The sequence below is a fragment of the Sorghum bicolor genome, chromosome 6, assembly GCF_000003195.3.
Source record: "Sorghum bicolor cultivar BTx623 chromosome 6, Sorghum_bicolor_NCBIv3, whole genome shotgun sequence".
Classification (NCBI taxonomy): domain Eukaryota; kingdom Viridiplantae; phylum Streptophyta; class Magnoliopsida; order Poales; family Poaceae; genus Sorghum; species Sorghum bicolor.
This window is the reverse complement of record NC_012875.2, coordinates 11,442,379-11,469,635: the sequence shown is the minus strand read 5'-3', so window position 1 is coordinate 11,469,635 and position 27,257 is coordinate 11,442,379. Positions and strand designations below refer to the sequence as shown.

The 27,257-nt window shown below is 45.0% G+C and overlaps 1 protein-coding gene across 1 annotated transcript; it reads right to left on the bottom strand.

Moving 5' to 3' along the window:
• LOC8069436 lies at positions 7,948-24,870 on the bottom strand. The gene is made up of 10 exons (XM_002446174.2): positions 23,970-24,870; positions 23,422-23,890; positions 21,777-21,815; positions 20,705-20,826; positions 10,609-10,755; positions 10,408-10,497; positions 10,180-10,304; positions 9,014-9,219; positions 8,668-8,792; positions 7,948-8,412 (listed from the first exon to the last, which is right to left on the bottom strand). Exons 1-10 carry the CDS (start codon positions 24,648-24,650, stop codon positions 8,233-8,235), a joined length of 2,184 nt encoding a protein of 727 aa, XP_002446219.2. The 5' UTR covers positions 24,651-24,870; the 3' UTR covers positions 7,948-8,232.

The following is a 27,257-nucleotide window of genomic DNA, read 5'->3' as shown; positions in this document are numbered from 1 at the left end:
CCTTATAAAATGCAGGAAAGTGTGGAGAGCCCAAATAATTAAAGTACTATGGAATATGCCTGCAAGCATGCTTGTGCTGATGGAACATCATGAGATGAATAAGTGAAACAATACTTCGAGTGAAGGAAGATAAATTTATTTTTTATTGCAAGCATAATTTAAGACTTGTAACTTGAGAGGATATTCTAGTTTTTGCAAACATATTATTTATTATGGTTTAGACATAATTATCTAGTTATTAAATTACTTATTTCATATATGTGTGTTGATGATTGAAATTTTTTCTTTAATACTATTATATCTGTGTTGAAAATATATACAAATATCAAACAGAATAGGCGTACACAACAAAAATCCCCTCACCACAATAGACTAAAATGCACCAATTGTTGTTTGTCGCAATAAACAAAGTTGCAACGGAGGCTCGTGATGCCATAAGACTTAGGAACCACAACTAATGTCTCGTTGCAATACCACTCATGTGCAACGAAAAAATTAAGTGGCAACATAAGTTATTGCAATGAAACATTGTGCGTGGCAATTATGGATATAGCCACCAGATGATTTTTGTTGCAGAAGATTCTATTGCAATGACACACTGTATGTGGCAATTAGTTCTATTCCCACAAAGCAAATGGTATGGCAATATTGGCTCGTTGTTGTAACATAATGTTTGGTGGCAACATAGTTTATTGCCACAATGTGTGTCGTGGCAAGAATTACTAATGCAACAATGCTATTGGTTGCAATATCTACTATTGCAACCATATTGTGTGTGGCATTTGCTTTTTATGTGCATTGCGATAGGCATAGTATCGCAACACATCAAAATTCAGTCGCAATAACCTATTGCAACCTATATAAATGCCACGACTCCCAACGAAATCGTCTTCGAAGCATTTGTTATGTATTGTAACCAAAACGTCCATATTGCAACAATTTTTGGGTGTCGCATTAGGGTAAAATCCTTGTAGTGGCAGCAAGGTTTTTAATACTAGTTGAGTTTGTCTTTTTTATAACTGCTGCTGTACAGCTCCAAATCTATAACTCTTATAAAGCAAAACCCCACTATCTATTTCTCTTGACATGCAATGCGTCCACCTCAGCAGTCCATTATCATCCCCACTATCTATTTCTCTTAAAATGCAAAGCGTCCACCTCAGCAGTCCACTATCATTTGCCTCTATCAATTTCTTCTGACATGCAAGCTGTCCACCTCAGCAATCTACTATCATTTGTATTAAAGTTAATATTAAAGTTAACTAGCACAAGAATTATGACATCCACATCAGCGAGACACATCATCCACTATAGATACAATTTCCAATGATTATGCTAATAAAAGAGTTATATCTTTATTATATTCCTCCTTCATACCCGCGGCAACGCGCGGGGAATCCTCCTAGTAAAGTGAAATTTTTGTGGCGTGCTATTCATGTGATGCTTGATGCATGGTAAAAGTTTCATGATTTGTTGTTGTAGTATGATTGAGTTATTGATTTAACTTGTATGGGGCTTGATAAATGGTTTATAATTATAAATAAAAATGTAAAAATAGAAAATGTTGTTCCAGTACAATCCTATGATATTGTTGTATCATGTTGATATATAATATGGTCATGTGTTTGAAGAAAATATGATTTGTACATTTGTCTTACGCTCACTTGGTTAATTGCAATAGCAATTTGCCTTTTTCATAGATGATGCTATGTTTAGTCAAATACCATGAAATTTATACAGTAGTCTATTGATGGTATTCAGAGGCCACTGTAATTTTTGTAGAATTTACTGTGCAGTTTGGTATATGTTCTTTAATTCACCTTATTATCCAAATAAATTAAGAAAGACATTAAATAAATTTATTTGGTAATAACCACTATGTGTTCTACTGTTGTTTAGATATGTGGAACATGTTAGTAGTAATGGTTTTGCCCAAGTGCATGTTTAAAATATAAGTTAATAATTAATTGTTTGCAATTGTTGTTTCTAACCAGTTTCTGGAACTATTTAGATTGCATTATTTAAATGATGTTTTCTGGGAATCTTGTTTATAGCAAAGTTGTAGATAATTCATTTATCTACCTGATGTTAAAATTTGGTGGCATTTGGTTATGTGGTTTGTATGTTATGGCTGTTCAAAGTTGGGTTTTAGAAATGGTTGCTCTCTGTCTTGTTAGGACCTGATTCTGTAATCCTAACATTTTGACCTGCCAAACTTATGAATCATGCTTTGATGTCTAAAGATGAAATATAGAAAATTTATTAAGCTTTCTAGAATGTCTTATTGCATGTCTTTTGGTGTTGTGTAACTCCAGTTATACTTGCTTGAAGTGTCTATCAGTTTTCTGTCTTTATTTATACCCTACTGTTTTGGGGCAACATGAGCAGTTTTGATTGTGCAACTAATTCCTTGGTATAAATGATGTTTGCTGTAAAACTTGTCTATATAAAAGTTGTAGATAAATCTTTTATATAGCTTGTGTTAAAGTTTCATATCTTTTGGCTAAATGGTTTGTGAGTTATAAGGGTATAAAGTTTACAAAAAGCTTGTTCTCTGGAATTCCTGGACCAGATTCTGTAAATATGCATGTTTGACTTAGTTAGCTTACTAATCATGCTGAGATGATTAAATATGAATTGTATAAAATTTTATAAGCTTTCCATAATGTCTTGTTGAATTGATTTTGGATGTGTCGAACTCTAGTTATGATTTATTTACTCAGCTGCTGTTAACAGTCCTAAAAATGGCAGATTCCTTTTATTGCTGTTGCTTGGTATTTTGCTAAGTGACTCATACCTTTGATGATGGCCAAATTAATACACCTGAGATCTTGTGGAACATGTATGCCATGTCTAATATGCTTAATGTTGCATTCCTTGTTGTCTTAGCATGTTGGTTGTGTAATCATTAAGTTGAGCAATGAGATGTGCTTAAGTATGTTTACTGGAACCATGCTCGTGCCTTGCTTCCTGTGTGTGATGCTTTTTCTATTGCACTTCTATGTGTTCATACACTTGCATCTTGCATCTCATTTAGGTACGCTAGATAAACCATGTGAAGGACGTGATGGTGGACCTATCTGGATGATGGAAGGACTACACAAGTGTTCTGACCTTAGATGGAATCAAGACGGAGCAAGCCAACTTAACTGACTTGTGTCGGATTCCAGGCAAGCCCCAGAGCATTCTAAGTCTCCTACCCTCTCTTTTTATAAAAGCACAAGAGTATAACTTTGTATGATGCATTAGGTGATAGGAGTTGAATGAAACCGTTGGTGCATATTTCCTACCTTGTCCACTATATAAAACTACCTGAACCCTTACTAGTATAAGAAAGACATTCTATGCTTAGCTATACTTAGCTCGGTAGAAGTCAGGTGATTTCCTGTCACCTGCGAGAGATAGGTGGATACCTGATCGCGGTTGGCTATATTTGCTATCGTGGAAATAACCATGTGTTAATGATGAATGGAGACCGGGCGGGGTGACGATTGTGAAGCAACAAGGCATGGAGGTCTTGGGTGTGGATCTATCCCTGTCTGTGTCGTTTAAGGACCGATACGTTGTACGTCCTCTTGTCATGTTGAACGCATGCCTGACACTTAGTTGGCCGGATAAGTCGTTCCGACCACGAAGCCTATGAGTCAACTCAGGCCGGATACCCCGTTCTGTTTGAGTGCGCACCCCGGTTGGTAGTAGGTATGTGCGGGGAGTCAATGGCGTAAGATTATAAGAATTATCGAGTAAACTCTCTGACGGATCCGGAAACCAAGCAATGCTTGCCTCCAACTAGATCTATTCTATGTAGCTATGCTTCTAAATTTAGAGCTCTGAATGAGAATGATATGTGATGCCTTCAAATCCGAGGGTCTAACCCTCCTTATATAGGCTGGTGGGATAATTCGTAGCCCTTCGATCAAACCGACCTTAATGGACGAAGATCCTTACTCCTCTAAGTCGGTTTAGTCCACGATCCGAGGCCTGACACCTGATTGGTCCAGGGGGCGGGCGCCCTGCTTGGCCGCCCTGGCCCCACCTCCCCTCTGGTTCTCCTTCGTTCTGGTGGCTTCTCGACTCTTCTAGATCCTTCTTCTCCATACGTGACGTAGATATCTTGTTTTTCTCTACGTAATCATGATATGTGGGCCTCCATGGGCCATTTCCAGACATTCACCAAAACCTGTGGAAATCTGTTAGTTCAAACCCTGTTTCTTGTTGATATAAAATTGATACTTATCTAACGTCAACAGTCATCTATTTCCTATTGTTGGAGGATATCACTTATGCTAGCAATGTATGTAGAACTTATGTTATTGTAATCATTTGCAAGCTACGTTGTTTTCACTAATCGATTTTGAAACTCAAACTTGTACTATTATTTGTGAACTCATTTGTAATTTTATTTCCTCTGCAACTCTGTGTATGTGATGTGTATTTGCTTAGAGCAACTCCAACAGTTTGCTAAAAGTACTTGGCATCCTAGGATTTTTACCAAAACCATAAAAAAACAGCCTCCAACAAGTTGACAAAACTACTTGGCAATTTTGTGAGCTTGGCAAAATTCCCCCTTCGCTTGGAAAATATGCCAAGTCCTCCATCACTTGGCATCACATGTATCCCAATTTGTCAACTAGTTTTGCCAACTTGTTGGAGGCTCAATTTTGTGATTTTGGCAAAAATCCTAGGATGCCAAGTTCTTTTGCCAAGCTCAAATAGCAAACTGTTGGAGAAGGCCTCTTTTTTTACTTGACATTTGGTTTTAAGACTTGGCAAAACTATAGATTTGCCAATTGAGTTTTAGCAAACTATTGGAGTTGCTCTTAATCATGCTATCTTGGTTGTGAAGTTGATTTACTGAGGTCCTTCGTGACACTCGGCGAACTACTGGGTTTATATAAGTGGGAGTATGCGCGAGTCAACATGTCAAACAGAGACAGTTGTACTTGAACTTGTATAAATTGGACGGTTCTATCACACTGTGGTCGGTTCCTGGGTGGGCCTGGACACTCCCCTTGTCGGTGCTTGGCCCAAATTTGATGTGTAGGTCGGCTTCTTCATTCTCCTCCCTTGTGCACTTATGAAATATGCTTTCTTATTTGCGCCTTTTGATGGGATTTCTTATGTATTCCACTTTATGTTCTGAAAATGATCATCTCACCAAGACTTGTGGAATATGTTAGTGTGAGACCCTATTTACTAAGTTTTGGTGTTTGTTTATATAAATTTTATGTAAAGTTGGTGGGTGAAAATATGAATTAGGGTCCGCCAACACCAGCATGTTCATGAGATATGATATATAAAACAGGCATATCAACAATTATTAGTTAGGCCTTGTTTAGTTTCGAAAAGTGAAAATTTTTCGGTACTGTAGCACTTTCGTTTGTTTGTGACAAATATTATCCAATCATAGACTAACTAGGATCAAAAGATTCGTCTCGTGATTTACAGCTAAACTGTCTAATTAGTTTTTGTTTTCGTCTATATTTAATGTTTCATGCATGTGCCACAAGATTCGATGTGACGGAGAATCTTGAAAACTTTTTGGTTTTCAGGGTGAACTAAACAAAGCCTTATTTGATAAAATAGATCTCACCTGCCGATTATCATGAAAGCATGGTAAAAACGTATACAAAGGTAGAGCGTGGAAGCATGTACAGGTGAATTGAGATACATATTAGCTTTTAACCAAGGTATGAACAAGTAAAAAGGTAGGCTATCGGCTAATTTGCCGATTCCAGTGAAAGATTGGGTCACATTGTGCAGACACTCAACCGCTAAGCGTGAATAAACTCGTACACCCATCGGACCCTGTCTATCATCTCTAACAGTGGAGGTCGGACCTAACCGATGCAACCTTAATAAAGATAACGAATTAGATCCTCAAAGCATACAAATCTACGCACCCTTAACAGAATCATGAAAGACACACTATGGTTGTGAAAGCATAAGCGATTGGCTAAACAGCCGATTCAGACATAGCATGTAGTCAGAGATGATGCTTGACGATAGACGAGACTTACTAATCGACGATCTAAAATCTATGTTACTAACAGTGGAGGTTGGACCTAACCAATATAGCTTTAATAATACTTCTAGAATGGATCTAGTCGACCAGCAAGCCTTATCTAAGGTTAAGCATACCTTTGACTACATGCTATCTTCGATCAAGATCGGGTTAGAATGGCAAAGATAGCGAGCATTATCGTCAGTACAAGATGCTAACAATGTAAAAGCAGTAAGATGACGATTCACAGAGATAAATAGAGCCAATCTAACACAATTTTGGTCGGGCGGATAATTGTCAGAATCTATACAAGATCAGACCTAACCGATGCAGCCGTACGGGATTTGATAGGGTAACTATCAACAAATGTAAAAGATCAAATCTAACCGAGACAAGCTTACGATTAACAGACTATAACTAACATATACCAAGTTTGCACGAGGTCAGACTTAACCAATGTAGCCTACAAACAAGATACAAGTCATGATGGATACTTACATACAAACCCGAGGTTGAACCTAACCAATGCAGCCTTTTCTCCCTGAAGAACTTGCCAAAATCTACTCTACTCTTACTCGAATGGCCGGAGCCGAAAGGTAAAGGTACTGGTTGTTTAATTGATCGATAGATGTTCATTATAATAACCGGGGGTTCAACATTTATACCTGATGGCTGGCTACGAATCCTAGTCAAATAAGACCAAGTATAAAACTCAGAAAAAGAAGATGAGAACTTCCTAATTTAAGGTAACATAGACTCCAATCCCCTTTTGTGAAGTCGGCGTTCTTCTTGCTTTGAACCTTGTCGCTCCTGCCGATGGATATTTCCCGTGATAATATCATCTCACTGGCTGATCTGGCAATTAGATTAGCCGATTTGAATGAATACCATTTTCCTTTGTAATTCCTAGCTTTTATCTGAACCAAATTTCGGTGCCAACACCATGTTACAAATTTTAACAGACACGAATTCGGATAATTCCAATTTCCAGACATATATTTCCACCACTACCATGGATGACTTCGGCAGACCCTTCTACTCAAGCCCCGTTTAGTTCCCACCTAAAATTTTTTCATCATCATATTGAATCTTTAGGCACATGCATACAGCACTAAATATATAGTTTGGTTGTAAAATCGTGAGACGAATCTTTTAAACCTGATAAGCCCATAATTAACCATAATTGCTACAGTAACACACATGTGCTAATGACAGATTAATTAGGCTTAATAAAATCATCTCGCTTTTTTCAGACAAGTTACATAGTTTATTTTTTAATTACGACACATCCGACATGACATCTAAAAATTTTCTTCACAAAGTAAACAAAGCCTCAATCACACCTATAATTTGGAACCCTGGAATTTCACAAGAATTATAAAAGAACTTCCATAGGAAACAGTTCATTTCTATAGGAAAAGCAAAGGGGCCTAAGATACGTGAAGATAGCTTTGTTGAACCACTGAGCAACTGGTTTAGTCTATTGTGATCAAACCTGTCCACCCAGGTCAAGTCTCTGACTTGACACAAATGCTCACATTTCTCTAATCAATCTTGACATTTATCGATCCAACTCAATTCTATAAAAGATACTCTTAGGGATAGAGTGTACATAGATGCATCATATCACTAAGGCCTTATTTAGTTTATTAAAAACAAAAAAACTTTTTAAGATTCTTCATCACATTAAATCTTGCGGCACATGCATGAATCATTAAATATAAATAAAAACAAAAACTAATTGCACAGTTTACCTATAAATTGTGAGACGAATCTTTAAAACCAGTTACTCCATGATAGAACAATGTTTGTCAAATAAAAATAAAAATGCTACTGTGTCAAAATCCAAAAACTTTTTGGATCTAAACACGGCCTAAATGTGTGTTCATATGTGACCGTTTACGTATATAACTGGCTCTCGCAAACTCCGACACACTTATCGGTTATCCAAAGATGGTTTCGCTGAAACCTTCGTGCTGATGTCTGCACATGTAAAGAGTTGGGAAATGATCATGCGAAACAAAGAAAAAAGGGCACCCAGCGCCGCCCCCAACACACTGTAATCCAGCGGTGCTCCAAATCTACACATTTTAACCCAAGATACAAATAATTAACACAACAAACGGAAAAATAAAAACCTAAACTGCTAAATGTTACAAGTAATAACTACACTATTAAAATACAGCACCCCGATTTTAATGCATGAGGCGTCAGGACAAGTTTCATTACTATTGCCGCCTCCTGGTACTGCGCCTCACTGGCTCAGACTCAACAAGTCTTTTGAGGAACGGCTGAGGAGCGGAAAGCCCCACTGATTCTGGGATATCGAGATCAGCATTAGCTGTTGGAACAGCCATCTCTGGCTGCTTACTTGACATATGCAGCGGCTGGATTCTTGATTTCTCCACCTAAAAGAGCATTCCAGTTAAACACTGCCTCATGTACCTTGTGGATATATTCAATTTAATGGGAACTGATATTTGATTTGATGGGCACTTGAGTATAAATGTGCCACAGAAGATTACAAGGACCCAAAGTCCTGACTAGGCCAGCTGCATTTTCCAGGCTTATGCTTGCATCTGGATGGCTCAAAACTTTGCAGTTTTGTGAGAGGATGCAAGTATGCAATTAGCTTAACTTCAAATCTCTACTGTTAAACGTACCAGCTCCTGGTGAAAAGCATGAGAATAAGCTTCAGAAAGCCTTCTCTGCAGATCATCTTCCTTTTTTCTTTCATAATCAGAGTTCTCCATTTCATTTTCCTTCTCTTCCAGTTCGCGATATAACTCTGTAATAATTTGTAATGAAATAAAACACTCTGAAATCAGACATCAGTTTGCATCAACCTCTAAAGACATGCACATGACAACTAATAACCAGGTCGTAAAAGCAGAAACCGTTTTGTATCAACTTGTATTTCCAGAATATGTCATGAGTGAAAAGGATACCATGTACTGCAAAATTGTTTTCATGGTTTGAAAACAAATCCACATAACCTAAATGGCATACCTGTAAATACTGACAAGATCCAGATTTGGGTTGGAATATCAAATAGCGTCTTAGCTAAGGTCAACGAAGACTTCAGGATCTCTCTGGCCTGTCCTGCGTCATGTAGCTGAAGCGCCAATGTTCCCAGTATTGTCAAATACTGAGAAACTAACTGGATGTTACCCAACTGTTGGTGCGCTATTCTCAGACCACTTGCAAGGCGGTTCCTGGTATTACATAAGCATTAAATATTTATGAAATACAAATGCATGAACATGCTAATTGTGTGCTCAGAAGATGAATAAAATTGCTACTCCCTTCATTCCAAATTATTGTTCACTTTGGGTTTGTTCTAAGTCAAACTTCTTTAACTTTGACCAAGTTTGTAGAAAACACAAAAACATCTACAATATCAAATTTGTTTCATCAAAGTTTACATGGAATATAATTTGAAAGTGCATTTATTTGAAGTTGTAGATGCTAATATATTTTTTCTAGAAACTTGATCAAAAGTTAGATAAGTTTAACTGAGAACAAAGCCAAAGTACACTATAATTTGAAACGGAGGGAGTGTGACAAGACAACAGTAGGAAACGAATAGTGCAGAATATTAACTAAAATATAATATATGCTTGAAGAAACCTATGCCCTAATCTATCACACAGCAAACATTTATTGTCGTGAACCTTAGTTCATTTGGGGGATAGAGGGGTTAACCATTGCCAGGAGGAAGGCCGAGCAAAGTCGGCGTGGAGGGAGACTAGAGCATTTTAGGGGGAATTGGATTCAGGGCGAGGTTTTCCCCATCGGCGCCCTATGTTGAAGGAGACTGGGATTAGAATTGTCTTGATATTTCTTAATCCCCATGAGAGCTGGTGTATGGATATATATAGGCACTTGGCCTGCTAAATAAAAGGACTCCATAACTCCCCATAAATCCCCTAATTCTTGCCTTCCTTGCAGGCTGATCTGCATGCTCCTTGATTGCTGCTGGCGCCATCTGCTTCTTGATTACTGCTGGCACCATGTGGGCGCGGTCACCACGCGCCTTCTGGTTACCACGCAGCCGGTCACCATGTAACTCACGGCAGCCCCAAATGACATTTATATAGTCATGTCACAAATGCAGCTTGGAGCACTAATAATAACTCTATGAAGAATGGAGTTTATTAAATCATCACACTTACCGTGCTTCTTGTGGATTATGCTGTCTCATAAGTAATAGTCCATAAACAAAAATGATACAGGTCTTCTCTCGCACACCAACAAATGAGTCCATTGTTCTATAAGCAGGACCAACCAATTCTAGTGCCTAAAGAATAAAACAGGCAGGTAATATTCAGTCATGTCAGTTACCACCAGGAGTAGATAGGTTCAAACTACATAGCATGATAAGCTATCAAGCTCTCCTGTACCTGTGAAGACGATTCTGCATCACCTTTACAAATGTACGACACAGCGGCATAGGCTTCGCACATCGATTGCATTGATTTACTCTCTGTCAGCTGATCATTACAGGCAAACAAACATTAACAAGCTTCGCCTAATATAGAAAGATATACATGTTATTCCTTTGGCAATCTGGAAACAGTATATAAAAGATCAGCCAAAATTACCTTTTTTGCTTCAAGGAAGTGGAAAGCTGCTTCATCAAAGCAGGCAACAGAATGTGCATACTGTCCCCTTAAATTTTCAATGGTGCTTTCACAACCTTGAAGAATTGTTGGGAAGCGAGTAAACCAGTTTTTCATCTGAGCTAAAGCCTACAGAAAGGTGACCAATAGAAAGGACAATGAGTTAGCTAACAAGAAGATCATGAGATCAACTGTAAGATATCACAATGAGCAATATGATTACATCAAAATTCATAATCTGCATATATACCATAAATCTAGGAAACCTGACACAGGCCGATCCCCGAAAGAAGAGTCCAAATCTATATGGTCTCTCTACCTATAGATTGCTTTTTTTCAGCATTTCTACCTACAGATTGCTTGGAAGTCAAGTCCCTTAATGTCGGGTATCATATGCCGGGGTACCCAACGCAAAGAGCTAAGAACCTCATTCTCCCCTTTTAAAAATAATAAACCGGAAAGGCTAAATAGACATCCCTCGCTTCACCCAAGACCCGATCGCTAAGCCTCGGTAAAGCCGAGACAGGCCTACCAATTCCGCCTCGCCCGATAACTAACCCTCAGGCCTCGGACGAGACCAAACCATCTCCGACTCGCCCGGAGCGCAAGGAGTGCCCGGAGCGCAAGGAGGAGAAGGCGCAATTAGTGGCTGCGGACAGCGACGACGACGAGCACGCTCTCATGTTGGGGGAGTACTGCGCGCTCCAAGGTGAAACAGGGGAGGCGGACGCGAAGCAGTGGACTGCTGCACGTGCCGTCGATCTTGACGAGCCACGGGCACAGGTCCAACTGGGGGCGATCGGCGACGAGCTGGAGCAGAGGTGGTACCTGGATTCCGGCGCGAGCAACCGTATGACGGGAAATCGCGATGTCTTCTCCGAGCTAGACGAAGAAACCACTGGGAGCGTCAAGTTTGGCGATGGCTCCTAGGTGGCGATCCGCGGCCGTGGCACTGTCTTGTTTCGGTGCCGGAACGGCGAACACCGGGCACTAACGAATGTCTACTGGATCCCACAGCTGAAGACAAGCATCATCAGCCTCGAGCAGTTGGACGAGCGCGGTGCTGAGGTGGTGATCAAGGGCGGTGTGCTGCGGATTTGTGACCAAGAGCGGCGGTTGCTGGCTAAGGTCACAAAGTCGAAGAACCGGCTGTTCCTGCTGGACCTGAAGGTCAAACAGCCGGTGTGCCTGGCTGCACAGTGCACGGAGGAGCCATGGTTGTGGCATGGCCGCTTCGGGCATTTGAACTTCGACGCGCTAAGCAGGCTGGCGACAATGGTGAAGGGGATGCCCAAGATCCAACACGCCAGTGAACTCAGCGACAGCTGCCTGGTGGGGAAGCAGAGAAGACTGCCGTTCCCCAAGGAGGCAAGGTACCGCGCCAGGGAAAAACTGGAGCTAGTTCACGGCGACCTATGCGGGCCTATCACTCCGGCCACGCACGGCGGACGGAGGTATTTCCTCCTGCTGGTGGACGACTGCAGTTGCTATGTGGCTGCGGCTTCTGGCAAGCAAGGGCGAGGCAGCAGACGCCATCAAGCACTTCAAGGCGAAGGTGGAAGCGGAGTCTGGGAAGAGACTGAAGGTGTTGCGGACGGACCGTGGTGGAGAGTTCACGGCGGTGGAGTTCGCCACCTACTGCGCGGAGGAGGGGGTGGAACGCCATCTCACGGCGCCCTACTCACCGCAGCAGAATGGCGTGGTGGAACGCTGGAATCAGTCCATCGTCGGGATGGCAAGATGCATGCTGAAGGCCAAGGGGTTGCCAGCGGCGTTCTAGGGTGAGGCAGTGAATACGGTAGTGTTCATCCTCAACAGAGCTCCGACAAAGGCACTGAACGGGAGAACACCATTCGAGGCTTGGCATGGCCGCAAGCCGAGCGTGGCATTCATGCGCACGTTCGGGTGCATCGGGCACGTGAAGAACACCAAGCCTGGCCTCACCAAGCTTGAAGACAGGAGCACTAAGATGGTGTTCCTCGACTACGAGGAAGGATCAAAAGCCTACAGGCTCTACGATCCAGTCACCGGGAGGGTGACAGTGTCCCGCGACGACGTGTTCGACGAAGCGGCAGCATGGATATGGGATGAAGGAGAGACGGCGGAAGGAGAGGGCGCGCACGGGATCAGCGGGTCCTTCGTCGTTGAGCAACTGGTCATCACCAGTCAGGTCCACGCGCCAGCAGGAATCATGATGGAAGCGGCTGCCCCTGGAGCAGGGGAAGCAACGGATGGGGCGCCAGCAGCAGGGAAGCTGAGCCGCGCAGTCCCACCACGACGGGCGGCACTCCGTCTCACTCTGCTCTAGGACAGGAGCAGAGGACTCCGACGACGGCTCAAATCAAGTATGCTACTCCACCACCAGACGTCACTGAGTTCGTGGATGCCTTCCACGACGGCGAGGAGGTACAATTCCGCCGCGTGAACAACGTTCTTGGTGATGCAGCAACTCCAGGTTTGGCAGCGCGGCTGCTGGACGAGGAGCTCATGATGATGAGCACAGAGGAGCCAGCCACCTTCGCAGCTGCGGAACGCGAGCCGGAGTGGCGGCGTGCTATGCTCGAGGAAATGCGGCAGATTGAAGCAAATCGGACCTGGGATTTGGTCGATCCACCGGCTGGATGCCGGCCGATTGGACTCAAATGGGTCTACAAGGTGAAGAAGGACGAGCACGGCGCGGTGGTGAAGCACAAGGCGCGGCTCGTCGCTCGGGGGTTTGTGCGGCGAGAGGGGATCGATTTTGAGGTGTTCGCGTCGGTGGCACGCATGGAGTCCGTGCGACTCGTGCTGGCTATGGCGGCGGCCAAGGACTAGGCAGTTCACCACCTCGACGTCAAATCCGCCTTCCTCAACGGCGACTTGACGGAGGTCTTCGTCAAGCAGGCCCCAGGCTTCATTGTAAAGGGGGCCGAGCACAAGGTGCTCCGCCTTAGGAAGGCGCTCTACGGCTTGCGGCAGGCGCCGCGGGCGTGGAACTCCAAGCTCGACGCCACCATGGCAGAGCTCGGGTTCACATGGTGCGCAACAGAGCACGCCTTGTACACCCGCCGACGAGGGAAGGAAGAACTCGTCGTCGGGGTGTACGTGGACAACTTGATCATCACCGGTGCGCGGGAGGACTTCGCATCCTTCAAAGCCGAGATGGCTGCACGGTTTCAGATGACCGACCTCGGTGCGCTAAGCTACTACCTTGGCATCGAGGTGAGGCAGGGAAGCAGGGCAGTCACGCTAGGGCAGCGCGCCTACGCGCGGAAGCTACTGGAGCGGGCTGGCATGGCAAATTGCAAGCCTGCGGCGACCCCAATCGAAGAGCGGATCAAGCTGTCGAAGCAGAGCACGGCGGAAAAGGTGGACACGACGTGCTACCGGAGCATCGTCGGCGGGCTACGCTGGCTCACCCATACTCGACCGGACATCGCGTTCGCGGTCGGGTATGTGAGCCGGTTCACGAAAGATCCGCGGGAAGATCACTGGATGGCGGTCAAGCGGGTGCTGTGCTACATCCAGGGGTCGGTGGACCAGGCTCTCATCTTCCCTAAAAGCGGTGGGTCTGGTGGAGGCGAGCTAGAGCTCGCGGCTTTCAGTGACGCGGACATGGCAGGCAATGCCGACGGACGGCGCAGCACCTCAGGCGTGTTGATCCTCCTCGGCGCAACACCTGTCGCCTGGCAGTCGCTGAAGCAGAAGACGGTGGCACTATCGACTTGCGAGGCGGAGTATGTTGCTGTCGCCACCGCAGCATGCCAGTTGGTGTGGATGCGCCGGCTGCGGGGGGAGCTCACAGGCATTGAGCCCCGACCGCCTGCGCTCAAGGTGGACAATCAGCCAGCAATTGCGCTGGCAAAGAACCCTGTCCTCCACGACCGAAGCAAAGTTCCACTTCCTCCGTGATTGCGTCGAGGAGAGGCAGATCGTCATAGAGTTCGTCAAGACCGGTTGACAACTCGCTGATATCTTCACTAAGTCAGTTGGGCGACTTCGGTTCTTGGAACTAAGGAGCAAGATTGGCATGGAGGAGGTCAAGAGTAAACAGCAGGATTAGGGGAAGATTGTAAGATATAATATGTTGTTCCTCTTTTGCTTTTGTCCTGCGTTGGCAGGATCAAGTGGTCAGCTTCAAGCTGACACTGTAGAAGTATGGCAATAGGCCATTTAGTCTTCCATAGTTGGTAGAAGTACACTAGCTAGAGTAGTGGGCTGGTATAGGCAGGTACAAGAGTAGGTATTTGGCTGATATAAGCCATGTAGAGAAGTTGTATGGAGTTGTGTAGTCACCATCCAAGTACTGTACCAGCAGGTACATGTTTTGTGTATATATACTCTACCTATTGCAATGGAAAAGGGCAGTTCATTGCCACATATTCAGTGTTTCAATTTCAGTTCAAGTCTGAAACTGAGTGTGTGCTGTGCGTGTGTGGCTGAAGTAGCTCAAGGCTCTTCTTCTACCTTGGAGCAGGGGAGAGGGAGAGGGGAGGAGAGCAGGTGCTGCTCACCTCGGTGCAGGGTTTCTGTGCCAACAATATAGGGGAGAGATCTCGTGGTTTATAGAAACAGAACCAACAGATCTCTCTAACCAAATACAGGGCCGGGCGGCTATACCAGGCTTAGGCCTACCATATACACAGCACGTACCAATTCTAACACGCCACCGTAGCCGCAGCGTCGACGAGTCGGACGTTGAGACTAGATCGAAACTTCGTGAAGACAGAAGTGGGCAACCCTTTGGTGAAAATGTCGGCGAACTGAGACGTCGGGACGTGAAGGACACAGACAGCTCCAAGGGCCACTCGTTCTCAAACGAAGTGAAGATCAATCTCAATGTGCTTGGTACGCTGATGCTGAACGGGGTTGGAAGACATGTATACGGTGTTGATATTGTCACAATAGACCAGGGTCGCCTGGCAGAGAGGTGTGTGCAACTCAGCCAGGAGCTGGCACAACCAGGAAGCCTCAGCTACGGCATTGGCTACAGCACGATACTTAGCTTCAACACTGGAGCGGGAGACAATGTTATGCCGCTTGGAGGACTAGGAGACCAAGTTGTCCCAAAGGAAAACAACATAGCCCGATGTAGACTTACGAGTGTCACGACAATTGACCCAATCGGCATCTGAGTAGACCACAAGCTCGGACTGACTAGAAACATGGTGATGAAGACCCAAGTCCAAGGTGCCACGAATGTAGCGCAGGATGCACTTCAATGCTGCTAGATGAGGCTCACGCAGATCATGCGTATGGAGGCATACCTGTTGAACTGCATATGCAATAACAAGCCATGTGAAGGTGAGATACTACAGGGCTCCAGCAATGATGCGACGCGATTCATGGGGTCCCTCTGCCATCAAAGGACGCTGTCGTGGACGCGATCAAGAAGGTGCAGGCCACAGCTGAGATGGAGAGCAACCGCAAGCTCAAGGCCCTACGCACCGACAATGGTGGCGAATTCACTGTCACCAAATTCACCTCTTACTGCGGTGATCAAGGTATCAAGCGCCACTTCTCTGCCCCAAATTCTCCTCAGCAGAGTAGCGTCGTGGAGCGCAGAAACCAGACCAAAGTGGCCATGGCGAGGTCACTGCTGAAGCAGAGGGGGATGCCGATGAGGTTTTGGGGCAGGCCGTGATGACAGCGGTACACCTCCTCGACCGCTCACCAACACACACACTGCAGGGCAAGGCCCTATGAAGCCTAACACGGGTGCACGCCAACGGCCGCCCACTTCAAGGTCTTCGGCTGTCGCCTACACTATGGAGTTGCCCCAGTTTGGCAAGCTCGATGACCGCGTCAAGGCCGGCATGTTCATCGGCTACACAGAAGGGGTGAAGGCTTGCCACATGCTTGATCCGACGACATAGCGTGTCAAGTCGTGATGTCATCTTCAATAAAGGTCGCGGATGGGATTGGGCCTCACTGAAGCCCGAACCATCAAAAGCAATCGGCAGTGACTTCACCATCGAATTCGCCTGGCCACGAGGAACTAGAGAAACGCAGGGCACATCCCAGACGGTGTCGAGGTGGCCTTCACTAGCACTGGCCTCTTCACCGCCGCTACCCCACTCATCATCATCGACTCCGGAGAGACCGGAGCAGCTGCGACAGCTGTTGCATTTCCACCACCACCGGCTTCCCCTACACGGTGATTGCCTGACCAACTCCGCCACCAGCCTCGCCTGGCGCCCAAGTCGAGTACGCCACTCCACTGGACAACGATGAAGATCGCTTGGACGCATACTACGACGATGAACCGCTCCGCTATAGGACGGACACCAACATCCTAGGTGAGCAGCCAACTCAACCGTCGGTGCCACGATTCTTCGCCGAGCTGCACCTCACGCACGCTGGTGAACCTGCTTCCTCCGCCGAGGCTTGGGGAAATCCTGCTTGCCAGGCCGCAATGGAGTAGGAGATGTGTGCCGTTGAGCAGCTCCGCACCTAGGAGCTGGTGCATCTCCCCGCCGGCCACCACCCTATTACCCTCAAATGGGTGTACAAGCTGAAGAAGGGCGAGCGCAACGCCGTGACCAAGCACAAGGCTAGGCTCGTGGCACGTAGCTTTGTTCAGCAATGAGGAATTGATTATGAAGATGCATTCGCACCGGGGGCCAGGATGGAATCCGTCGATGTCCTACTCGCGCTGGCAGCACAATAGGGTTGGCGCGTCCACCACATGGACGTGAAATTCACCTTCCTCAATGTCAAGCTCAAGGAAGAAGTCTGTCGAGCAACCGCCTGACTTTGTCATCGCCGGAGAAGAAATCAAGGTCTATCGCCTCTACAAGGCACTCTATGGCATGCGAAAGGCGCCAAGGGCGTGGAATGCCAAGCTGGATGCAACCCTGAAGCAAACGGGCTTTGAGCAGAGCAGCCGCGAGTATTCTGCTCGCCAATGTCTACGTCGATGACATCATCACCGAAGCAAGGGAGCCAGACGTGGAAGCGTTCAAGGTGCAGATGAAGTCCACCTTCAACACGACTGACCTTGGCCTCCTAAGCTTCTATCTCGGGGTCGAGGTCCATCAGGATGCCGTTGCCATTACTCTCCGCCAGAGCCACTACGCCAAGCGCATCTTGGAGCTCAGCGGGATGGCTGACTACAACCCAGCCTCTACTCCGATGGAAGAGCGTCTACGCCTGAGCAAGCACAGCACAGTGGAGGTCAATTCGACACATTACCGGCGGCTCATCGGCAGTCTGCGCTACCTTGTACACACCCATCCAGACCAGGCCTTCACTGTCGACTTTGTGAGCAGGTTCCTGGAGCGGCCCATTGTAGAGCATCAGCAAGCAGACAAGCGCATACTTCGTTATGTCGCTGGCACCCTCGACTTCAGCCTTCACTTCACCAAGGCACCCACCGCAGCTCGCTTCATGGGATACTATGATTCAGACCTTGCCAATGACATTGACTCAAGCAAGAGCACAACTAGAAGTTGGTAGTCCATCAAGCAAAGGTGGTGGCCCTATCAAGCTGTGAAGCAGAGGATGTGGCCATGACTACAGCTGCAACTCAAGCTCTGTGGCTATCTAGGCTGCTTGTAGAACTTCTTGGCAAAAGAGTTGAGGTGGTGGAGTTGAAAGTTAATAAGTCTGCTATTGCTCTTGCCAAGAACCCTGTGTTCCATGACAAGAGAGACCAAGTACCATTTCATCAGAGACTGTCTTGAGGAGGGAAGCATCAAGGCTGACTTCATCCCCACAGCTGATCAGTTGCCTGATATCCTGACCAAGTCTCTCGGTAAGGCTAAGCTTGAAGAGAGAGGGGAAGGATAGGACTGAAGAAGATCACCAAGTCAAGCAGCAACAAGTCTTAGGGGGAGAAATGTTGCTAAGTCTAGTGCTACGTTACCATTTATCTAGTTAACCGTTTTTACTGTCATGTAGTTTCTTGGCAGCCAAGTTGGCTTAAGTAATATTCCCGAATATGCTCTAGAGAGCTTCTTGTATCCCAAGTTTGCTTTATGTTATATAATGAATACAAGGCCTAGAGCCAAACCTGCCCTCCGACAGTACCAAAACCCCTCGTGTGTGTGTGTGTCATAATTACAACAACTTGAACCGTGACGAGTAGTCACCCATGGCCTCTAGTGCAAGCACCTCTTTGACATCACCCAAAACTCTAGTGTGCGCGGATGGCGGACCATGTTCTTGGCAGGCATCGTCCTAGGACAAGATGTGTGCATCCTCATCGACACCGGCCATGCATAACATCATTGACATCAACTTCGATTGTCTGGTTGGTCTCATGGAGTGCCGCATCAACATCACGATACTCATTGGCAGCGGCAATGAGACTACCTACTAAGGAGCCTACTTCAACATGCCCCTACACATCGATACTAAGACATTCCAGATTGACGCCTTCCTAGTGGATCTCAGCGTCAACATCGTCGTTGGCATGCCATGGATGACCAATCTCGATAGCATCCTCTAGAACTTCGCATCACTGGAGATATGGTCCCAGCAGGGTGACCGCACCATCACCTTCACCATGCCCAGCGGGCAAGCATCGCAAATGGTGCTCACCCTGCCAGTTCCTATACCCATCGTTGCCACACCAGCACCGTCACCACAGCGGCGCAACCAAAACAGCAGCAGGCGCTACCACTACAACAATTGTAGCAGCCACTCTTCAACCTAACCAATTGTGGGGGGTATAATCCTTGGTACTTATGGCGCGAGAGATGGGCCACACCATCGGGGACAGTCTAGCCACAAAATCAAGACATGGGCCGCAGCATAGGGGACCCCTCGAAACAGATCTCATCGTCTCATTATCCCACATACATATAATACAAACCAACAGAACACAGGATTAGCGTGTTACGTTGAGTTGACGCCTGAACCTGTCTAAACCTTGTCTCTGTTGCCATCTAGTTCCTGTTCACGCGCATCACTCCGTACAATCTACCATCGTGGGTATACCCTATGTTGTCGTTTTAGCATCCTTAAGCAAGACAAGGACTGTCGACAACTACACCGAGAGATTCTTGGCGCATGTGGCACGGGCAGGCCCCATCGACGAGTAGAAGTAGGTCAACAGCTACATGGTAAGTTTGCTAGAGCTGCTTGAGACAGACGTTGAGCTCCAAACACGGGGTATGGTAATGGCCATGTTGATGGCCAGAGCATGCAAGTGATGTGCCTTAGTCGTCCCCGTCCTCACCAAAACAACTATAACCCTGTTCGTGCCTCACCTCATCCTTCACTACTGAAGGCGCCATCTTCTGCTTTGACTACAGTTGTTGCACCAGCACCAGCGATAACACCACCATCGACGACCAGGACTCGCGCTTCCAAGCGCCTCGCCGTCTAGGAGATGGCAGAATGTTGTTGCATGGGACTCTGCTTGAACTGTGATGAGCAATTGACCCACGGCCACAAGTGCAAGCACCTCTTTGACATCACCCAAAACTCTAGCATGCGCGGATGGTACACCATGTTTTTGGCAGGATCATCCTCGAACATGATGTGCACATCCTCATTGACATCAGCGACGTGCATAACATCATCATCAACTTCACTCTCACCTAGTTGGTCTCATGGAGCGCCACATCGACATCACGATACACATTGGCAGAAACAATGAGACTGCCTGCCGAGGAGCCTGCTTCAACATGCCCCTACACATCAATATCGAGACATTCCAAATCGACCCCTTCCTAGTGGACCTCAGCGGCAACATCGACATCATCCTTGGCATGCCATGGATGGCTGACCTCGACAGCATCCTCTGGAACTTCTCCCGGCAACATCACCAGTTCACTACTGCTGTCAAACCTGCTGCATAATGTACTCGTTATGATTAAGCAAAAAATTGAGGAATCCTTCTCTCGCTCTCGTGCTCCCCTGCCCCCTGCGCCTCCTCCCTCCCTGCCTATGGCCGCTTGGCAGCCCTGCTGCCCTAGCCACCACCTCTCCGTCATCTGCGCCTACTCCACCCCGCCGTCACCCCAATCCGATCAATGCCCATCACAAAACAACTTTTCAATAATGTGCAATAAACTAATTGACAGAAATACATGATCATTTACCAAGCATACATTTATACATTTAACTATGGATATACATGTGTCTTTACCTCTTGGGCTTCAACAAATTCTGACCTTGTAAGTTCCACAGCAACTTTGTTTTCCAGAAACTGAACTAAAAGGATCAAGTACAACCCTGCTGTCCATATTGTTGAGTGTTCCAAATTTGCCTCTGCATAGCAATGGCAGTTGAAATAATGAAAATAAATCTGACTCCACTAAAGTCATATAAGATGAACAGAAAAAGTGGACAAGTTAGGGCTAAATTGGTTAAATTCATTCTTTCTGTAAGGTACAAAATCAAAAGAAATAAAACAACGGGTGGGATCCGCAACTTCTGTTAGTTTTTAACTAAACCAAGAAGTATTAAGGTTTCACAAGGGAAAAAATCGAAGACATAGCCCTACATTTTTTTATTCTCTTAATGAAATGATACCCAGCTCTCCTATGTCATTCAAAGAAAAAAAACAATGGCTATGTAACTATGGGTAGATATAAAATGCTGAAAACTGGGTAACAATTCCTGATTTTCTGACCATAGTGTTCAGCAGTTAGCAAGTGGAATAAAGGCAGGCCGCAAAAAGGGCAACCATAAGATAGTATGCTTCATTATGACTGATATATTTCTATGCATATTTGCTCATTCATACTCCTTCAATTTTACATGGCTCCTTCCCATCTTGGCTTGTTTTTCAATATTTATTAAGCAGGTATGAAAATCAAGGTTGATGTAAGTTAATAAGGTTTTTATCTTATTTCATCCTTACTAATGGTACCACTACTACCAACGATCCAAACAGTAAGGGTAGGCATTTCTTGTTTTCTTATCAAGAACTTAATTTGTGTGAAAAAGTGCAACGTGGTCCTATATTCTATAAAACAGAGGAAGTAGTACTTAGTAGTCCAGTTCAGTCCACATAGCATATAAAAGACTATACAAACAAACGAATTGAAAAAATAGCTCTAACGAACCATGTGCTCACATTACATCACAAAACAAAATAATGGATGGGATCCATAAATAATAACGAGGATATTAGAAACCCATCAAGGCAATGCATTAGCCATTGCATACAGTTGTGATGCTAAAAAAGTGTAACAGGACTTATAAGAAATAATTACCCATCACACCATCCACAATGCCAAGCTTCACAAGTTCATCTGTGGAAAACAAGACGAAACCACAATAAGTACAGAAAAGAGACAAATTTCTATGGATTTCCACCTTTATATGCATAGGAAAAGATCTGTCAGGATCCTCACTTCTCGAAGATCCAAGATACAATCAATATTGCAAGACAGTCGGTCCTTTTTTTCATTCCGATGACCAGTCTGGTCACAATTGGTCTTGACATATTTTAGCATTGTAAGTTACAGTTACACAGAATCTTACCATGCTAAAAGTGACAACTAAGGGCTGAAAAGGAATTCATAGATGGAACGTCATACGAGAAAATAGTAACAATACTATGACATAACTGTAAAAAGGTCACACTGCAACAACTAACCCACAGAGGATGAGTGCAAAAAATAAGAATTCAGGAAAGTAGAACAGTAATTTTTCTAACTAAAATATTTATTTATCGTACTCCGTACCTCTTTACATCATGTGCCTCAACTCTCAAACAAACCATAACAAACATGGTCACTAGTCTTTGTAAATACACTCTCCTTTGAGGCCAAGGCAACAAAACAAGACATCTAGTTGAATTTCACATAGCATTGGCTAATGCATGTCGAGTGTCATGCAACACAAGCTCACCGGTCAAATTTATATAACTGCAGGGACCTTCTAAGGATGCCTGCGCGCCAAACCAAGGCCTTGTTTAGTTCCAAAATTTTTTGGGAAATCGACATTGTAGCACTTTCGTTTGTATTTGACAAATATTGTCCAATCATGGACTAACTAGGCTCAAAAGATTCGTCTCGTCAATTTCGAGCAAACTGTGCAATTAGTTTTTATTTTCGCCTATATTTAATACTCCATGCATACGTCTAAAGATTCGATGTGACGGGGAATCTAAAAATTTTTTGGGAACTAAACAAGGCCCAAATATGGTTACAACCAATAAGGGAAGACCCTATATGTGTTGGTGAACACAATGTTGAGCTCAGAATCTCAAATTCCAGCTTCTACAACTTCTCTACCAACATGCATTAGAAAGTGATGAAAAATGAATTATATTGAGGAATTTGTTCATTGGAGTATAATTATGAAGTAATTGTTGAAAATTGGTTTACTATTTCCCTGGATCATAGTGGCATGAAACAATTTGCAATGCTAAGGTACTTTTCTGGAAGATGTAGTGGAAAACGACTATAAACAAGTGAGGAATCCATCAACCAAGGAAACATGCATGTGAATAGGTACAAATGCGGGAAGTTTTTAACTGCTCACAAGGGCAACACAACGATACGCAATGTGTACAGTTGCACAGTACTCGGACGTCAACAAGTAATGAAAAGTATTTTACAGCATTACTAGCTAATTGTAAATACTTAATCAAGATATGTAGCTTAAAAAATAAATCTTAGAAGAAAATGCCAATTTAATTGTCTTCTAAATGAATGGATGGATTAGTTGGCACCTCCAAATAGGAAACATCAGTTCATTTTGATGTGCACATGCTTCAATATAGATGTGAACTATCTAGTGACCGCCTGTCAACTTTGGCACATCTAGAATTGTGTAGCAGGCATTCTTAGCTAAAAATTTGTTGGTGTTCGAAAAAATAGTTTGAATGGGAAAGAATTCAGCAATGCATACCATGGATGAGCCGGAGTCCAGAATTTATTCTCTTCCCACACTCCTTAAATATCCCTTTCGGGCGACCTACCATAACGACCATGAGATCTACGAGCACAAACACCGCCGTCCGTGGGAGCCACTCCCCATGCATCAGCGGTGGTGCCAAAAGCAGCTTATCCCCATAATCCAAGACATCATTCAATGAGTCATAGCCACACAATGCTCGCAGCTGAGCCTTGAGCTGCCTTTGCTTGTGCGACAATGCCGACCTCTCCCGCTCCTTCAACCCGGATTGTCCTAGCGTCCTCTCCACTGTGCTGAGATCATTAACAAGCTCCTTAATTTGCCGTCCTCTCTGCATCTCGCTCTTCACAGCTGTATCCAACCTCTCTACGCGCTGTGAGGCAGCCTTGTAGTCACAGATCCTGAGCAGGTAGAAAGTCTGCAGCAGCTGCGTGTAGAAGAAGAGTCCAACCCAGTGCTCCATCTGCACCCAAATGAGCAGGCATCAGGCCACATCTTTGCTGTTATATGCATTATTAAAAGGAACCCTAATCTGCAGCTACCTGCTCGGCTGCGAGTGCGTCCCAGAGCAGTGAGGTGCGAATGACGGCGTTCTCAACAGCAGCGCTGTCCTCCCAGCAGAGGAGGTGGACGTGGAGCTCGGAGGCGGCGAAGAAGAGCTCGAGCTGGGGGCTCCCGAGCTCGGCGGCGGCGGATGCACCCACGGACAGGGTGGAGAGCGCTGACGCGGCGTCCCCGTCAATGGTGAGCGCGGACGCGAGCTGCGCCTGGAAGTTGCAGGTCCATAGCAGCGCCGGCTCGCGCTGAAGGAGCCCCGAGGCGGATGCGGAATCCAGGAGGCCTAGGCCGCGGCGGAGCACGTGCTTCTGCGATGCCATCGCCCCCAGGACAGCGTAGGCGCCCGCGAGGTGGGAGTGGGCCAACAGCTTGAGCCGCGGCGGCGCGGAGGGGAGCGGGGAGAGGATGAGGAGCGCGCGCTCGAGGTGTGCCTTGGCGGCGGCGGGGGCGCCGGCGCGCGGGGCACGGGAGGAGCCGCGGGGCGCGAGGAGGAGCGAGGCGAGGCGGAGCCGTGCGCGGGCTTCGGTGAGTGGGAGGAGAGCGGCGGCGTGGGGTGGACGCAGCGCGGACTCGAGGCAAGCGGCCGCAGCGGCGAAGTCGTACCGGCGCTCAGCCTCGTCGGCCAACGCGAGGAGCCCGTCCGCGGACACGGCGACGACGGACATGGCGGCGAGGAGCGGGGGAGGGAGGGGCTGCGGCCGGCTAGAGCGTAGCGGCCGGCATGGCCTATCGCGGAGGGGGGGGAGGGGGGGGGGAGATGTGGGGATTTTGGGGTTACTTGGAGGCGGGAGCTTGCAGCGGAAGGAGGACGGAACTGGGGAAACAAGCGGGAGCGGGCGGCTGCCGGCGCCGGGTTCAACGGGGTCGCGGATTTGGTCGCCGGCCCCTGAATGGGGAAAGCAGGGTATGGATGCGGATTCAATGCCTTTGTCAGAGGCTCAGAGCATCACTTACGCTTGTTTAGACCAGTTCTAAAAATTTTCAAAATTTCTCGTCACATCAAATCTTGCGGTACATACATAAAAACAAAAACTATTTGCACAGTTCATCTGTAAACCGCGAGATGAATCTTTTGAGCCTAGTTACTCTATGATTAGACAATGTTTGTCAAATAAAAACGAAAGTGCTACAGTGCCGTTTTCAGAAGTTTTTGCGAACTGAACAAGGCCTTAGGCCGTGTTTAGGCCTTGTTTGAGCCTTGTTTACTTCCACCCGAAATCCAAAAACTTTTCAAAATTCTCCATCACATCAAATCTTTACACGCATGCATAGAGTATTAAATATAAACGAAAATAAAAACTAATTGCACCGTTTGATCGAAATTTACGAGACGAATCTTTTGAGCCTAGTTAGTCCATGATTAGATAATAATTACCACAAATAAACGGAAGTGATACAGTGTCGCGAAAAAATTTTGGAAAGAAACTAAACAAGGCCTTCACCTCGAAACCAAAAAGTTTTCAAGATTCCCCGTCACATCAAATCTTTCGGCACATGCATGAAACATTAAATATAAACGAAAATAAAAACTAATTGCACAATTTATCCGTAAATCGCGAGATGAATCTTTTGATCCTAGTTATTCTATAATTGGATAATATTTGCCACAAACAAACGAAAGTGCTACAGTAGAGAAATCCAAAAAAATTTCGCATCTAAACAAGGCATTAATCTGTGAGGGGAAAATTTTGTAACACTGTAGCACTTTCGTTTGTTTGTGGTAATTATTGTCCAACTATAGACTAACTAGGCTCAAAAGATTTGTCTTGTCAATTTCGACTAAACTATGCAATTAGTTTTTATTTTCGTCTATATTTAATATTTTATGCATACGTTTAAAGATTTGATGTGACGGAGAATCTTGAAAATTTTTGGATTTTTGGGTGGATAGGCCTTGTTTACGCATTGTTTGAGAAAATTTTTGGTTTTAGTTGTCGTAGCATTTTCGTTTGTATTTAGTAATTATTATCCAATCATAGACTAACTAGACTCAAAAGATTCGTGTTGCAAATTACAGACAAACTATGTAATTAGTTATTTTTTACTTTATATTTAGTGCTTCATGACAAAAAAAACACCTTCAAAATGACTACCCACAAAAAAACACCTCATCTCCTCTTAGGCCTTGTTTAGTTCTAAGACTAAAAATTTTTGGATGCCAAATAAAATATGTTGGCATATATTTGAAGACTAAACATAGAGTAATAAAAAATAAATTACATAACTCGCTTAGAAAATGTGAGACGAATTTATTAAATCTAACTAATCCATCATTAGCACATGTAGGTTACTGTAGTAGTTATGGCTAATCATGGTCTAATTAGACTTAAAAGATTCGTCTCACGATTTACCACCAAACTGTGCAATTAGTTTTTGTTTTTGTTTATATTCAGTGTTTCATGCATGTGTCTAAACATTTGATGTGATGGATGAAAGTTTTTAAGTGGAAACTAAACAAGGCCTTAAATAGAAGGGGAGTTACATCTCCACTAATATAAGGGCATGTACAACCCACAGACACCCTCCTGTCTATATGTTCTTGGAATGTGAACATAGACAGTTAAAAAGACAGATCATACAAAGATTGTTTGTTTGGCTGTCTATAAGCTGTTTAATGCTTTATATGCAACTATGATCCATCGTGAATATCATTTTATATACCATTTCTGTTACTATTTGATAGAAAACGAATGAAGCATACATAAGATGAACATTCTTATAATATTTAAAATATTATATTTTTTTAAAAAAAACATAAATATAAGTCACATATTATATATAATCGTAATATTTTTTATAGCGCTGCCATATCAAGTCTTAATGAGGTGCACATCATCTATGTATACTATTTTGTTGATTACATAAACAAAGATCAAACTTAATTGTAGTATTTTTTTAAAAATCATCAACACAATACAGGGTGGCCATCACCACTTTCACTAGTGTTGTGTCACATCATCTCACATCGATCGAATAAACAAAGAGCTATGCTCGTCACGCTTGTCCGTTCATTCTTTTCCCTGTCTCATGTCAGTTCTGCCATCACGCGTAGCGGGCCACAACTGGAGGAGCAAGGCGCCGCAGCAGACCGCGCGTAACCACAGCAGGATCTGTGTGCGTTAGATCTGAGAAGACGCTCCTGTACAACGGTTCTTTACCCGGCGACTACGCATCGGAGCACGAGCCATCGTCGTCGTCTCGCGAGACGACGGCCTCGGCCTGTCTACTGCTTCTAAAGGGCTTTTTTGAAAAATTTATGTCTTACAGACCGC

Excerpts from the sequence above, each read along its gene's own strand:
- LOC8069436 (XM_002446174.2), bottom strand. The coding sequence starts at position 24,650 with ATGTCCGTCGTCGCCGTGTCCGCGGACGGGCTCCTCGCGTTGGCCGAC. Across the intron at positions 10,305-10,407 it reads ATGCAGAATCGTCTTCACAG|GCACTAGAATTGGTTGGTCC; the intron begins GTACAGGAGAGC and ends TTTATTCTTTAG. Across the intron at positions 9,220-10,179 it reads CATAATCCACAAGAAGCACG|GAACCGCCTTGCAAGTGGTC; the intron begins GTAAGTGTGATG and ends ATGTAATACCAG.